Consider the following 17,126-nt stretch of genomic DNA (forward strand, 5'->3'; position numbering starts at 1 on the left):
AATTCTCACAAGCACAGTAAGGAAGAAAGCTGAAAAGGTTTAAACAATTTATTACATGTGTTTCAGCTTCATGTCATGCATGAAAAGTGGCATCCTTACCATGTTGATAAAACTATGTAACCTGGAATATTATTTTTATAGTCACACACATGCATTACTGATCTTTTCTCCAGAAGGAAATGATGTCTTACTTCTCCTAAAAGTCCTGTAGTAACACAGCATTTAAGCTCTGAACTACCTCTACACTAAAACACATGCAGGAAAAATATTACTATTCATGAAACAAATCTAGCATGCCTTCCTCCTAAGAAAGAAAATATGGCACTACAGACTGATCTCCAAATAAAACAAACAGAAGACAGAGTTACATAAATAAAATAATATTGAATAATGAAATGCAAATTCTAAGAAATTTCAAGATATGCCAGTATAATAACCCTACTTTGGTCACACACTATTATTTCTAGTAGAAGAAAATAAATATCAGGCTCTACTGAACTGTAATTCATAGCAGGATCCTAACTTTTGTGTCACAGACAGACTGAAGTTGGTAAGACTAACATAAGAACCATCAATGCAAACTCTGACTTTCATGGCCAACTACAATCTTTCCCAAGTCAAAACTATTTTTCTTTCCAGGATTAAGGCAGTAAAGCAATTATTTTTCTTCCTCAAAGAAATTGCAATGCATGCGAGAGAACACAAAAGAACACTCCATGAGTTCATACTTTCTTTAAACTGCTCTTTGTGGTTCACTAATAAGTGCAACTTCAGGAGTTTGAACACATTAGTGCTACCACCACTTTGTTCTAAGTGTCCATAAACATCTCGAAGGAAGGAAAGTGAAAGAACACTTACTATTCTCCTCTCCCTTGTTCCTGCCTCCCTCCCAGCTGAGCAGCAGCATTTGCCAAACCACAGCTATGACTGGCACAGTATTACAAGGCCCTGTGCAATAGGACCAAATGCAACACACAGGTTTGCACTAAGAAATCCCACTGCTCATGTGGCATCAGGAACAAAAGGTTCCCCATTCTGCAGTTCATGAACCATTCATTGGCCACTAAAGCAAGTCAAAGAGATCCATTGAAAATAGGAGAGGTGCCTTGCCAGACCCAGTGCAATCAGAGATGAGGAGTGCAAACAGGCTAGAACAGAAGTAAAGAATGGGTTTGGAGAAAGTATAAACCATACTTATGATGTTATTTATAGAGTATGAGTAAGGAAATATTTTTAACCAGGGCCATATTACACATTATATTTAGCTGAATAGCTAAACCTGTCATTTTTATCTCAGATTTAACTATATATTTAATCAGTGTGCATTTCTTATTTTCTTTGATGTTGACCATATTCACAAAGGAATTGCCTGAGACCACCACATTTATTTCTCACAACCATTAGATTTCAAGCTTGGATGTGGATCCAGAGTAGTCAGTACGAAAATTTTCTGTTTCCAGGCTTTGCAAGCCAAAACAATCATGTTGCAAGATCATCAGCCATTCAACTGATCTGCCTTCAGTTTCATAATTATTTTGTGCTTGTGGCATGGTAATGATTCTGTAAGAGTGCAAGAACAGGTTCTCTGGTCATTCTTCTCATACAGTGTAAGCATTACCTCTGAATAAAATAAAAATGTGGATGTAAAATTTCAGTTAAAATAATTAGAGAGCTTAACAGATGGATAAAATTTGCTTGAGCAAATCAACTCCCTTGCATTATGAGCTCCTTTGTATCAAAAATATTTTTGTCTTGAGACTAAGTAAGTAAAGGAAACATTTATGAAGCTGTCTATACAGCTTTCAAGCTGTGCTGTCTGCATAAAGCAGCTGTTTTAACATCTACTCATGCCACAAATACAACTTTTTCCACTCACAGTAGAGGCTTTGGTAAGCAAATTCCACAAAGGTGCTGAAGACAGCTGCAGAAAGGAGCAAGAAATACTTTTCAATAGGAATAGGTTCTTTAACATGCCACTTATCACTTGTCTGCTCCCCCAGTACTATTCCTGTCTCTCACAAGCTCATTTTAAGCAGAATACATTAAAAAGTAGGCTTTTCGAGCTTAAATCAGGGAAGTTTTGCCCAGCAACCTCTGCTTCTCTCACCCCACTTTTTCTTTTCCCAGCTATCACTCCCTCCCACATGCTTCCCTGTCATTCTGGAAGTCTCAAGCCCAGCACACAGTTCTGCAGTAGCAGGCTTCCCTGCTGAGGGAAACAGGGTGAAGAAAGACTCTAAAATGCTGCTCCTCAAAGACAGGAGGAGTTTCTATGCCTGGGCTGGATGGAGGCCCTGCTGGGCAAAAGCTGCACACAGTTTAGTAGATCTGTTTTTAACACTTCCCTGAACTACCTTGTGCCTCAGAAGTCCCCTCAGAAAAACAACCTCATTACTTTTCAGGAACCCTGTACAGACATAAAGCTCACAAACTGAACAAACTCAAACCACCCCAACCAGGAGAGGCAAGCAAGTGCTGAAGCAAGGGCAAGTAGAAGAGTTTCCGTGTTGCTGAGCATCAGTGTTTTGTTGGACGTGGTGCACAGGCTTCTGGGAAAACCCCTGCCCTTCTAAGAGTGCAGAGAATCATAACCTGTTCCTGATACTGCTATTAATCAGGCAAACAACACCAAAGGCACATAACCTCTCTGTGCCCTTTAAATGAAATAAAAAGTGTTAATAAATATCTTCCTCTTTGACATCTAGATGAAAACTGAGATATGAGGATAAAAAGCCAGAAAATTGTACTCTCCAGTAAGTAGCAATTCAATGAAGAGGAAGCAAGAAGGATACTTAGTAGCTGCTTTTACAGATGATGGAAAAATTTCTTTGTTTAGGACACTCGAGCAGAAAATTTCAGGCTTGTCTTTTTTTGTTGTTGGTAAATAATAAATTTATCATTGATACAATAGCTCCAAACAAACAAGCCTAACTATGCAGCAGGGCAGTACAAAGAAATTCAGCATGCAGACACAGCTCTTATCTTGGGGACAGTGGGGTCCATGACCCCCTCCCACCCCCAAGCTTTGCAGCCCTCATTAAAATCTTTCTGAATCTCAATCCCTCTTGCATGAAGCGTGAGCAGCACATACATCATCACTACAGCCACAGCACATTTAAAAAGAGGGAGAAAAGTGCATCAGCCCATTGGGAGCCCTACCACATAGAAGCCACTGGATCCTCCACTGGTGCTACACACTCTCACACTGGCATGACATGCAGTATCCTGGAGCCAGCAGAGTGGCAGTGTCACCAGCACCTCAATGAACTTACTGCACACAGCTAACTGAACACCTCAGCACAGCAATAATAAGATCCAGTTACTGCCAGCCTCAGCAGTATTTGAGCTGGGGTCAGAAGGTGAAAGATACTATATGCTATTTAAAAGCCTTTCAGCTTCTAAAATTCATAATCAAAGAGTTGCAGAGGAAAAAGAACTGAAGATGTCAGCTGTTTCCATGTAGCATAGTGCAAAAAACAGACAACTGCTAAGCTATAAAGAATCACAGAGCTTTGCCAAAATTTGCTTCATTGATTAGATGAGACAAGTATCAGATTCCAAACTAGACAGGGAAAATGCAACAGGCCTAATGAAGTAAGGCTGTTCATCAGAAGATTAAATAACTCATGTTGAATTTGACTGACTCCCCAGAAAAATATTGAATGGATGATAGAAGTAATAGGTTTTGCTTATTAACAGTGAGGCAAGGTAGAGACCTCACAGTTAGACAATGAAGCATTTTCTATTTCAAGCTTTCATTTGATCACACTTCTGAAAACCTGTACTTCACAAAAACAATCATCCCACCCCAAAAAAAGCCCCAAACCAAACCAACCCCATCCCCACCAAAAAAACACCACAAAGCCTCAGATAAATAGGTTTAGGCTCTGCTGTTTTGTTATTCACCCTAATTTTCTTATTGTGCTATCTCCCAACAGGCAACACAAAAGAAATCTGCATATTTGTATGGGGAGTTCTGCTAGGAAAAGAACAATCAGCTGCAGACATGAAAGGAACTGAGAAGTCAGCAATTTCACAGCCTTTGCCTTGCAATATCTGCTGCAATATTTCAGATCCTATCAAAGCTGTTGTTGTGCACCATTTCCATGGAACTGCAAGAGTCAGGGAGAAACAAACAAGACACCAAACCCACCCATCAAGCAAGGATAGATACCCCCATGGTGCTATTTTTCCAGTGCCTTATGTAGTCATTATTTTATGCATCTTAAGCAATCAGCTTTCAGTGACCCACTGACATGAAGTGATGACTTTTCTATTTAAAAATCTTGCTAGTGTAACTTCCCAGCTCCTCTCTTCCCTCCCCATCCTTCTCCCCATTCACTTTGGAACCCTACCACTGATCATCCTCAGAATAACTACCATGACAACTCAGATCCTTCCCACCAAACTTCAAGTATTTTTTTGTGCTTAAGTTAGGAGTTCTGCCCACCACAGACACATAAGAAGCCTGAGATAGTCTTTGGAGATACCACTGTCTCTCCCTACTGACTTCAGAAGGAACCTTTGAAACAAGGAGCTAAGGCCTTACAGAAAAGCCATGCGCAGTCTAAATCCTGTATAACTTTTTCTAATTGAGACACTTGTCTGTCCCCTGCTCCCCCTATAGCTCTCTCCTATTTAACAACCTCTTCTTGGCACCCTATTGCCCAATCTGAATGCAATTTCTACCAGTAATCTCATCAAATTTTTACAGAGGAGGTCTACCAACATCACCTCTCCAAGATCTTGCTGTGTATTTCACAGCACCCCAGCAGCCTTTTTCCTTACCTTTTAAGAATGCAAAAGCATGGGCTGCTTATGGGACACTTCTTCTCAGATCCCATTTTTTTCTGATTTTCAATGCAGAGATTAAGGTGGCTCTTCTCTAGATGTGGCCCAGCAAAAGGGGCAAGAGTATTTGCTCTATGATGCAAGCCACTGAAGAAAGAAAAACTGGTTGAAGGAAATAGGACCACCAGCAATTCATGACTGGGAAATCACCATAAGCATGTTACAGAGGAAGAGAGCAACAAAAGGACTGGGAAACTATCTGTAAATACAAGGACAGCAGAAGGAAGAAGAGGTTCTTAGAAGGTAAGAAGAAAACAAAAAAATAAGACTGAACAAAAAGCCAATATTGATGTAATCTCCTCCTAACTGCCATGAGATAAATAGAATAATAAACATTAATCAATTACTGCAGGCATTCACAAAATTACTGTCTTCTGAAATCCAACCCAAAATCGTATATTGTGAGATAATTCTCAATCTCCTTCTGAAACAACATCATAAGGCTTCTTATGCCCCAACCCCTTCAGGACTCATGCCCATTTCAACACAAGACGCTGCCATGAAGGAAAAGCATAAATCTTCATAATCTGGATAGAACAAAAAAACCCCAGAACATTCACAGAAACAAGGCAAGCTCTATTCTGCACAAGAATTTCCAAACCTTATGGTATTTTACAAGGTAAAAAACACATAATTGGAATTTGGATTTCAAAAGCAAGCTTTGAAATCAGGACTAAAACACCATGTAAAGATCTTTGAGAAAATCAAAGTATCCTCCAAAGAAATCTGCCATTACATTCAAAGGCCAAGCAACGACAGAAGCCTCACAATAGTCTCCAGCAGTGGTTAAGCAAAAGCTAAGAAACATTCACTTATTCTAACAACTTTACTGTATGTATTTCAGAATCATCTATTGGCAAACTACAAGAAGAGTTGTAAGGAGCAAGTCCTCTCCCACAAATACCCAAGGACATTCCACATCAGGGGGAAAAAATAAAAATAAAAAAATGGAGATGATAAATGAAATCTCATTGACTAGCAACTGTTAATCCAGGCTCTGGTAGCTCATCTCCCAGAACTGTCACTTGCTAGCAGTTAGTAACCTTGTAAGAGTACAATGTTATGCTGGCATCCTCTCTCTGGGGCAGCTACATTAAACTGAACCAACCATCCACTTGATCAGCAGAACTTTTTAAAATAAACACTCTCAAGGGTGCTGAAACATGCTATTTACTTATGGCAGAGACCTACCGCTTCTTCACTCAAACAGGCACAGGCACTATGATCTCCATCCCAGTCTCCTGATGACTTCTACTCTGAATCATTAAGTATGATAAGTAGCAAGCCTTGGCAAACATCCAAATGTCTATTTCTAAAGCATTAGTACTCAGAAACCGTAACACAAACCTAATCACTGTGCTTCCATGCTTACAAACAAAGCCGAACATCCATTTTCGACACAACAGGGTCTGCTTCCCTCAGTGCAGCTCTAAAGAGCAAAAGACTAAAATAAATTTCAGTCAAATAATTGCTCTCCACTTCCTATCCACCCGTCCAGTCTCCAAACATCCTCTAACCCAGATTCTAAAACAAAGAAAAACAAATGCATCATTATATAAACACAAGTTATGTTTGAAAATCTACTTGCCTGCTCACCAATAATGATGAGGAAACATTTCTTGGTGGAAAAAAAAAAATCATGTCATCACTTTCCACAGCTTTCACTTGAAAATTAAAAAAAAAAAAACCACCAACAAAAACCCGAACAAAAAACCGCAAAAAAACCACAAAAAACCAAAAGAAAAAAAAAAGAAAAAAAACCCACAAAACAAAAAAAACCAAAACAAGAAAACCAAACCATAAGCTAAAAGCTTGAGGAGCCACTGCTGTGCCAGTAAGACTAGGTCTTGCAGGCAAGCACTTTTGCTGCCCAGAGAAAGGCAGTGGCAGACTATCCCAGCTTGGTGTTCCCTTCTAAATTAATGTCAACAGGCTACAGACAACTGACATCCCCCAAAAGGGTTAATCCTACTTGTATCATGTCTCTAATAAACTGCAATGGCCTGGAAATGGCTCTCTCCCCTCACTGATGAGACAGGACAAACAGACACATAGCTGAGAGGACCATGAATCTTACAGCAAGATTTGAAGAGGAGCTTAATTCTTGCCAATTTCAAAAGGATTCTTGTCTTCCCTGCCCCCATGGTATGAATGAACAGCACCAAGACTACTGCAAGCCCTAGCTTCACAACTCATTGGACCAAGGAAAAAAAATACAGCCCAGAAGGGGGATAGGAGGACCTCCCCCAGCCCCCCAGTTCTTCAGGAGAGACAACCAAAATAGAAATATTCTCAGAAGTTATACACCCTACATAACAATGCAGCAGCTGATTTGTCTAAGTGTGTTTCATACACACCCACGTGCGTGTGGCTATTGACCTCCCTGGCTGTACCTGTACCAGAGGAAACACGGCTTTCTTTTACACCACTGCAATTTAAAACAGACCTCACAGGGGGCCAGCAGCAGGTGCAAAGTCACAACTTCAAAAAAAAAACAAAAAAACCAACCTACAACAACCTTGTTTGTCTAGTCCAAGATGAAAACAAACTCTTACATCTCACCTGAAACCTGTCTTGGCAGAGAGGGACAACTATGAAAATAAAATATCCAGCTCTTCTTGAATAGATTACAGGAGCCAGAAGCTAACAATGTGCAACTACTTCCACATGAAACTAAGAAAATCACCCTGAAAGAAAGGCTTCCTTATGTGCTCAAAATTTATGTACAAAAAAAAAAAAAAAGTGGTGATTATCATACAAAATACACTTGAGCAATTTCAGTAATCCCATAGACACAAGAGACAGCAAACAGACTTTCTATTAACATACAAATTTAAATTATGGGGAAAAAAGGACCAATTACCATCTGGAAATGGGGTATAAAAAAATGATACCTGCTCAACCATTTTAGAGGATGTTCCCACCAAAAATCATGTAAAATCCAATTCCCTCCGTTATACCTTCATCATATGTTCTACAACTTTGTTATTTAAGTAGAGGGGTCTTTTAGCAAACGAAGAACTTCCACTTACTGTCACTGGTGATTTTGACATGTGCTACTGATTTCAAAACAGTTTTTATCAGGCATCAGTGCAGTAGAGCTAGCAGAAATGTTAATTAATCTCAAACCTCTTATTAGAGATAAGAGGGGGAGGAAAAATTAGAGAGCCTTTATTTTCTCCATAGAACATGAAGTGTTGTAGCTTCTGTAGGAGTTACTTTTGGTACAGAGTCTCTCATTCTAGCACCCTTGAATGTTTAAGTCTTTGTAAAACCTCAAGCAAAATCAACCTTCCTTCTCCCTAATTTTGTATGAAAATATGAGAATCACTGCAACAACCTCTTTTTTCCTTTTAACAGTCAGCCATCCCTTTTGGCTGACTACTCTCCAATAGAGAACTTGCCATTCACTTAGGATGAACAAGGCTTCAAGAAACTGCTTTTTCACAAATCAAGTCTAAGCAGCACCACAGGAAACAAGAAATAAATTATTTGGTAACTTCTGTTGACATGAAGTCTTCTAGATGAGGACACATCTAAAAATTGAAGCCCTTTGATGAGACTCTGGAAACCAAATATACTAACTCCTGAACTAAAACTGAACAGAGACTGTGATAGCCAACAGTGGTGACAACCTTGAAAGAAAAGCAGCTGGACCACTGACTTTGCCACAGTCTATACAGGAGCTCCCTTCTAACACAATCTGCCTTGTCTCTGTGACACAGCCAAAACCCGTACACGAAAAAAGGATTTATCAAAAGCATCTTTTTCCTCTCAGTATTTCTGTGGCTATGACCACCACAGTATCTCAGACTATCCTACTCTGTCACACATTAATCTTCAAAATGTCATTTGGACAAAAGAGGGGTACAGAGAATTTCTACATGATTTGTTCAATGTCACATGAAGTCTGTCAGGGCAGAGAACTGAAGCCTCTCTCATCTCCTCAGGCCCAAGTGAAACATCCCATTTAGCCAGCAGACTTGTTCTCACACAGGTGTATATACCACACTGCCATATAATCTGAAAGTAACCAAATTTTAAAAAATTTTGAAAAAGCTGTAGTAATATTTCCTCTCATCAGGGACTGAATTAATCCTTTAAATCCCTTGTCAAATGATGAAGTGGACAATATGAAAAAGAAACATGTACACAGACACCAATATGCAATTCCTGATTCCCAGACTGGAGTCTGATTTTGAAAGCAGAAAATACATTCCTGAATAAATGCTATTGGATTTTCCAAATATATTTAGTATATTATCACAACACATTGACACAAGCATTTTTTGCTATGACTTCACTGCACAGAATGTTTTATCCAGCCAGCACAATGTAGTCCAGAGATCACTCAACCTCTTTGAAAGGAAAAGGCTTGAGTTTTATGACCTTGGTCATAACATTAGATGCATTCTGGGTCTCCACAGAGTATCTCCTGACATCACCTTGCATTAGGCAAAGCTTTGTTAATCTTGCCATCAGACAAGCTGTGAGTGATGAGCAGTCTTTTAACAAAAGCTGCTTCGAGATGAGGCTCCTCTTTTGTCTTCCAAAGAAGCTCACTTGCAACTGGAGAGTTCAGTAACCTAAATGGAAGTCCAGACATTTTATCTAAAAGATAATATGTATGGCTTTCGCAACAGCAAAATGAGGAAAATAAAGAGGACAGAAAAGCTAATTAAGAAAGACACAGCTACATACAGATTTATGTTCAGACCATCTCTTTTCAAGGCTTTTAGGAAGCAGATTCCAAACGGACCTTTCAGTTCCCTACAATGTTAATGAATTTTGAAATGCAATTAATTCCAAGTTTGTTGGAACTAAATAATCCTCTGAGAAGTCAGACCAAAATCAAAATGCTTTAGAGTACAGAAGAGCTGTCTCTTTTGAGAATAAGAAAAAAAAATTGTCAATAAGAACATAACCCAGGCCTTTTTAAAAGCTTAAGGCACCTCAGAAATGGGTATTGTGTCACCACAGTCAGTCTCACCTACAGACATGACTGTCTTTTCTTGAGTGTGTTTCTCCAACTCACACACCTGAAGGGCCTTCAAAACTGTAAAGGATTCCTGATCCATGCATGTGCAAAACAAAACTGCATGAGATAACCCCTTTTGGCCACGTAAAGGCAGCATGCTGTCATGCAAAAATAAAGCATGGTAGGTGCTTCTGTTTTTTAGAGAAGTTTGCCCTCAAGAATTTTGTGCTTTACATCATTCTATATATAAATGCAGTATTACCAGAATAAAAATCCCAACCAATTCCTGTCAAAAAACCCCTAAAATCCTACTGTTGTCCCTCCCTTCCACATCTTATAAAAAAATTTGCATACAAAACACTGACACTTACTTTAACTGTTTGCTTTGGATAATCAGGTTTTCTTTTTTGTCCCTCTCTTAATAGGTTAACAGGAAAAAATCAGGTAGGTCAGGAAAAAAAGAAAACCAAACCAAACAACAAAATCCAACCACAACACCCTACCAAAATAAAGCAAATTCATACTAACTCGATTTAAATTAAAAGTTTCACTTGCTGTTTAGTTTTAAGTATTTTGAAGATTTTTGTAACAACCTCCCCAAATACTCAGATTTCTTTCTGTTTCTTTTATGGTTATATTCCCTGATGTGCCCAAAATAAACACAACTGTTGCTCTGACAACTTTAAAGCTACCAAACCCATCTTGGCCAAAATACCTGACAACTTCCAGTGTCATGAAGAGGGAGCACAACATAGAAATTGTTTGAGGAATACAAGTGGACACTTGAGACTTCTGTCTTGTATAGGAAACCACAGGAAAGGCAACTTTCACATGCAATCAAACCAGTGTATTTGTTGTACAGGCTCCTAGGAAGTTCAACAGGGGAAATGTTTTAATTGACATGAACAACAAGTTTGCACAGCAAATACTGAAGATACAAAGGTTTTACGTTTTTATTGACCATTAGAGGGTTGCTACCAGCCCTCGGAAATTCTCATTTCTGTAATTTGAAGCATGTATATCTCACAAGTCAAAGCAGAGAAGAAAAAAGCAATGTAAAACCACTGCAGTTGCAGGGGAGTGGAGTCCCTAGTGCATTCTCCAAAAGCCACTGGGCTGTCCGAGATTTACGATTTGTGTCTTACTCATCCAAGGGAAGACTCTTCTCACTTCCTTCCACTGCTGGAGTTGGTTTTCAATTAGTGAGCCAGGATTACCTTGGCAGAATCAACAAGCAAGACCTCATTTGTGCAAATCCCAATACTGCAGTTCATTACTGGAAAGCCTGGCAGTTTTCAAACCTCCCTGGTTTTTGGAGCTCATTTTTTGGTCCAAGACTGGTATGCACCCCCATACAGCAAATTTAAGCCTACTGGCAACAGATACACTTTTAAGTATCTTCCACAGATTCTTCAGAAATAACCCGCATATGTCTATGCCCTCCCCAATAATTTCATGCTGAAAACCAGGGTCCCTCCCAATGGGATGACAATGGTGTGAAACCTGAGCCCTGTCACTGTGAGCCACATCCAGAACAGACAGCAGAAACATCAGCCTTCCACAGACCTTCTGTACTCTGAATTACTCTGAGCTTGAATTCAGAACAGGATAAATAACAAAACACAGCCTCATATCTACTACTCTATTCTCATTTGCTCGGAATAACTCTGCTACATAAGAAATGGCGATGTCAAGTGGAAATACTGAATACAGCTATTGTCTACCCTACAAACTGCCACAATGTTTTTCCACTATTCTCTCCAATCAGTATGGCAACCAAACAAAAAGAGATATGTATGGACAAGACACCACTGAAGCCAGTCTGGGAGAGAAAAAAATAATTACTAATAGTCTGAATATTCTGAAAACACATTCATCTTCCCCACCTCCAAAGGAAAGTTAATAGAACTAGCAAACGTTCACACTTCATTCCTTTGAAAATAAATGTATACCTCCTCCACAGCATATGCAGGCCTAATAAAAAAATGAAAGTTTTTCAAACCAAGCATTTTCACACTGTCTTGATTTTCTTTTATGCACACACCTGCCTGATGCAGGTGTGATTTCTGTCCAGACCACTACTGAAGTTTGGTGTTGTTGCTCAGGAACTTTTTTTCAGGTCCTGAGGTAAAAAATCCAAGCACTCTCCTCACAATAACATAACTAAACATGAACAATGCACTGAAACTTGCAAATGCAAACAAAAACTCTGAAGTGAGACAAGATGACCCCTCCCACACTGTGGAGGGCACAAAATAGAGAAATCAATATTCCCTTTAGGCGACTCCTCGGTTTCTGTAGATTTAAATACAATGAGGGAAACTGCACGTGGTTTACAAACTAACTGCTTGTTTTTGTTTGGAGATGTGAATTTTAGCACCATAAATCGTGGGTTGGAAGGACTACAAGGAAGGAGTTACTTGCACACCGAATCTGTGGCTCCAGAGGGAAAAAAGTTGTTGATTTTTTTTTAACACCATGAAACTTCCCACTGATGTAGAAGACACACATTTACATGTATGGCTTTGGTAGTTAGCAGGATGGGATTCCCAATACCTATTTCTCCAAGCAGTTCTGTTAGCTCCCTGGAAGAAAATAAGCCTTCTAGTTACAAAAATTTTCTCCTAATTTGAAAGCCTTCCCAGCTGGATACCTCCAGGAGTACACACGACTCTAAAAAATTTAGAAATAAAATGTTCAGTGATGTCACCCATGTGGATCAACTTTGACAAGCCAAATGAAACTGCAGACCAAGGAAGTATAAAGTAACTTAAAAAGTTTCATGCAAACAGACACCTCAGTACCCAAAGTATATCCCACTTGTCTGCAGAGGCAGCAGCACCACTTGCTTAGTGGGTACCAGGACTCCAGCCAGACATGAGGACTCTGCTTCCCTCTCAGCCACTAGCCTGGTGCAGGATGGTAGCCAAGGATGCATCTCCTTAACATCCCAGGTCACTCAGGCACAGAAAGGAAATTCCTGCACTAATTCATGTAACAAGTGCAGAAGTTCATTAGCAGAGATTAATGGATCTGTCTTCTTTCTTCTGCAAGAATCCCACACTTCAAAAGAACCCCAAAACATTTTCAGTAAGACTGCACTCCATCCCCAGGGGCTCATCACGTTCAGACACACACAACAAAGGCTTTTCTGCACTTGCTGAGCACCTCACAAAAATTATTATGACCCATTCTCCAAGATGCAGTGGTTTCCAAGCCTTTCATCTGCAGGCCTCAGAAGATTTTCCAGCAGACATGCAACTACTGGCAAGAGTGGTTAGGGTAGTAGATCCTAGTTTGATTTCCCCCGTTCTACAAAAGCAGTAAAAAGGCCACAAAGTGAGAAGCTGAGTAACCCCCCATTTCTTGCAGTCTATTTTCACCCAACCTAAGCAACATTTATCCCTAAAGACGAAGATTTTAAAAATTGACAAAAAACTTTTGTCTGAAACCAGAGATTGTGTTTAATCCCACTAAAGTACCAATCAATGGCAAACAAAATCTTCTACCAGTGTGAGCTGTGCCTCTTTAGTCCAGAAAAGAGAAGACTGAGAGAGGACCTCATCAACACATATAAATACCTCAAGGGTGGGTGCCAAGAGGATGGTGCCAGACTCCTTTCCATGATGTCCAGGACAGGATGAGAAGCAATGGCCATAAACTAAAACACAAGAAGTGGCAGAGCACTGGAACAGGCTGCCCACGGAGACTGTGGAGTCCCCTTGTCTGGAGACATTCAAAACCCACCTGGATATGTTCCTGTGTGGACCTGCTCTAGGTGACCCTGCCTTGGGATGGGAGGTAGACGAGATGATCTCCAGAGATGCCTCCAACCCTAGCAACTCTGTGATTCTATGGTGGAAAATTTGTCAGTTTCCTCTTCAGTGGAGGAATTTCTTCCTAATTGTAATATTAAAGGGAAAAAAAGTAATTAAAACTCAAGGCACAATTGCTGTTGTGTTTGTGAAGTAATATCCAAAGCACTTTTCTTCTCCTGTTTTCACTTGAATTTTCACCGACTTTTTACAGCAGAATCACAGAATAACATGATCTAGAAGTGCCTTCAGTTATCCTGGTCCTCCTTCCCCAACAAAACAGGAAAACTTGACTTGGGCTGTTAAGAGGCTTGTCCAGCTGAGTGCTGAGTTCTGAATATCTGCAAGGACATCCCAACCTCCCTGGGTAGCCTGTTCCAACACCCAACTCCTCTCACATTATTTTTTTTTTCCTGATATCTCAGTGGAATTTCCCTTGTTGCAACTTTTGTTTGTTGTCTCTTGTCCTACTGCCTCTCCATACTCTTTCACTAGTTAACTAAAGATGTGGGATAGTTTTCCCATAAGGAAAAGCAACACACACACACAGGGCTGTATTCTTAAAATGTTCATGAAGTATGGACACATAAAAAAGGATTTCCAGCTAATTTTTCTGAAATACATGAACTGTATTTTTGTTTGTAACCTACCATTGTCTCTTACGGCTCGTACCTCTGCAGCATGTACCACCAAAGCCTCACCTTCACACACAAGTAAAGCAGATCAGCCAATGTGGTAAAAACTCACACCACAAAATATCTTCCTAGTTGTAATCCTCCTATACTGAAAAACACTCAGGTTTTGTTCCCTATTCCATATCACAGAATATACCTATATGGTCTTTAAGGTCCCTTCCAATCTAAACCAATCTTGCCGCTACGCGAAGGAAACACCTTCCACTAGACCAGGCTGATCAAATCCCCATCCAGCCTGGCTTTGAACAATGCCAAGAATGGGGCATCCACAGCTGTTCTGGGCAACCTGCTCTGGTGCCTCACCATTCTCAGTGAAGAATTTCTTCCTAACAGCTAAACAAAATCTGCCCTCTTTCAGTCTGAAGTCATTCCCCTTCTCCTACCACCACCTGAATTAGTCCTGCCAGCCTAAGCCTATTGACCTCACGATAAACTCTTTTTCACACAACTTCTCTGCTGAGCAGGGAGACAACATTTAGCCATGTGGACGCTGGCTACAAAGAAAAACCACGTGTAAAACTGTGGTCAGCATGAGGGTGAGAACTACAGGCCACAGCGCGGGGCTTACACCCGCTCCACCGGGGCATCTCCTTCGGGGTTACGCAGGCAACCAGCCTGGCAAAACACCAGAGTGAGCTCGAGTGTCTGAGCGCTGCTGCACTGACCCTGCTAAGCACACCCTTCTCTCCAGACTCCAACCTCCTGCACAAGGATGGATGCTTGGCTCACAAAGTGCATCTGGGGGTTTTGGTTGCTTTGTTGGTTTTTTTTGTTTTATTTTTTAGGTTTTTTTTTAAACCAGCATCTTCTGCTGTGGGCCATCCGTACCCCGTTTCTCCTCTCCGGGCACAGCACTCGGCGGGGAGGCGCTGACAGCTCGGGGCGGCAGCGCCCGAGCTCCCCCGGTGCGACCCACTCCGCTCCAGGCCGACCCGGCGGCCGGAGGAGCCGGCACACGGCGCTCTGCCGCGGCCAGCGGGCGCACAAAGAGCCGCCCCCGGCGCTGAGCAAGCCTGAGGGGGCTCCGCTCCGGCCAGCCCGAACTTGCGGCGGGGCGCGCCGCCGGCCGGTCCCGCTCGGGTGTCAGCGCTCAGGGCGCCGCCTGCCCAGCCCGCCCGGCAGCCCCGGCCTCCGGCCGCCCCAGCCCCGCCGCCGTGTCCCCGGGGCGCACGGAGGCCCCGGCCCGGCCGCCACGGGGGATGAGGGAGAGCCGCAACAAGTCCCCGCCGCCGCCGGCCGCCCTTACCCAGACAGTGCCGCAGGGCCAGCAGAAAGTGCGGGGGGCCCCCGTTGAGCTGGTAGAAGAGGGAGCCCAAACAGAAGAGCAGCAGGGTGGCCATGCAGAAGACGTAGTCGCGCAGCGAGAGGAAGGGCAGCAGCGAGAGGGGCCGCCGCCTCACCGAGCCCCCGCCCTGGCCCGGGCCCCCTCCCGCCGCCGCCGCCGCCGCGGGGGGCCAGGGCGCCGGGCACTCCCCGCCGCCGTGCTGCTGCTTCTTCTTCATCCTCCCCTTCGCCGCCGCCGGCTCACGCAGCCCGCCGGGGAAAGCGCATCCTCCATCCGCCTGCCCGGCTCCGGCTGCCCGCGGCCGGGAAAGTTCCCGGGAGCTCAGGCGATCCGTCCCGTCCCCATCGCCGGCTGGCCCCGGCTCCGCGGCAGGCGAGAGTCCCCGGCGCTCCTACGGCGGCGGCTGCTGCTGCTACGGAGCGCCGCTAAGGGGAGGGGAAGGAGGTGGTCACCATCCCGCTCCCTGGGGCTCCTCTCCTCCTCCTCCGCCGCCGCTCTTGCTCCCTCTCTCCGCTCGGCCTCTCGCCCCGGTGTCAAGTTACAGCCAGCGCTCCGCCGCCGGCCGCCTGCAACTCGCGGCCGACTTATGCGGACCTGCGGGCGCCGCCGCCGCCCGGCCCCGCACCTGCCCCGGCCCGCCGCGCCCGACACCGCGCCGTGCCGGGCAAAGTGCAACGCGGCGTGAAGGTCCGCTGCCTTAGCATCGTGTGACATCGTTTGTGGGGGACAGAGGGGACCGCTCTTCTCCTTGCCGCCTTGCTGGGGTGATTAAAGCAGAGATGTTGTCCGCTGGGGACAAGGCATTAGACAAGTACAGAAAATACAAAATTAAGATTACACACAGAACCATAATTTGACCCCACTGTACATATAGCTTATGATACAGTCTCTGACCCCACTGTACTTATAGCTTATGATACAGTCTCTGATTACTCAATCATGCTGTTTTTCCTAGACAGCCACTGGCAGGTGAATGGCATTCAGTCAGCACTGAGCTGTGTAATAGTTTCATCCTCTTCATGCAACATACGTTCCCGATGTGTCCTGATGGCTTATTTGGAGCTATTCTTGTTCTTGGGCATTGTCTGATGTAGAAATATGTTTCATTCCCCATGCGCCTGTGTTGCCAGCACAGCAGTGGAGGCAGGAGATCTTGGGGTGGTAATGTTGGTTCACCATTTTATTTTATGGACATTGCATTATGATACAGTCTCTGACCCCACTGTACATATAGCTTATGATACAGTCTCTGATTACTCAATCATGCTGTTTTTCCTAGACAGCCACTGGCAGGTGAATGGCATTCAGTCAGCACTGAGCTGTGTAATAGTTTCATCCTCTTCATGCAACATACATCCCCGATGTGTCCTGATGGCTTATTTGAAGCTATTCTTGTTCTTGGGCATTGTCTGATGTAGAAATATGTTTCATTCCCCATGCGCCTGTGTTGCCAGCACAGCAGTGGAGGCAGGAGATCTTGGGGTGGTAATGTTGGTTCACCA

General features: G+C 43.0%; 1 protein-coding gene across 1 annotated transcript in view; it reads right to left on the reverse strand.

Annotated features, from left to right (window-relative positions):
- UST (uronyl 2-sulfotransferase) overlaps window positions 1–16,185 on the reverse strand; it is a 151,898-nt gene extending 135,713 nt beyond the window's left edge. The window contains exon 1 of the mRNA XM_039707647.1: window positions 15,586–16,185. Within this exon, the coding sequence (XP_039563581.1) occupies window positions 15,586–15,841 (256 nt within the window). The 5' untranslated portion in view covers window positions 15,842–16,185. The remainder of the gene's footprint in view (window positions 1–15,585) is intronic.
- Between the last annotated feature and the right edge of the window lie 941 nt (window positions 16,186–17,126).

Source organism: Passer montanus, unplaced genomic scaffold (genome assembly GCF_014805655.1).
Source record: "Passer montanus isolate IOZ18808 unplaced genomic scaffold, ASM1480565v1 scaffold2, whole genome shotgun sequence".
Taxonomy (NCBI): domain Eukaryota; kingdom Metazoa; phylum Chordata; class Aves; order Passeriformes; family Passeridae; genus Passer; species Passer montanus.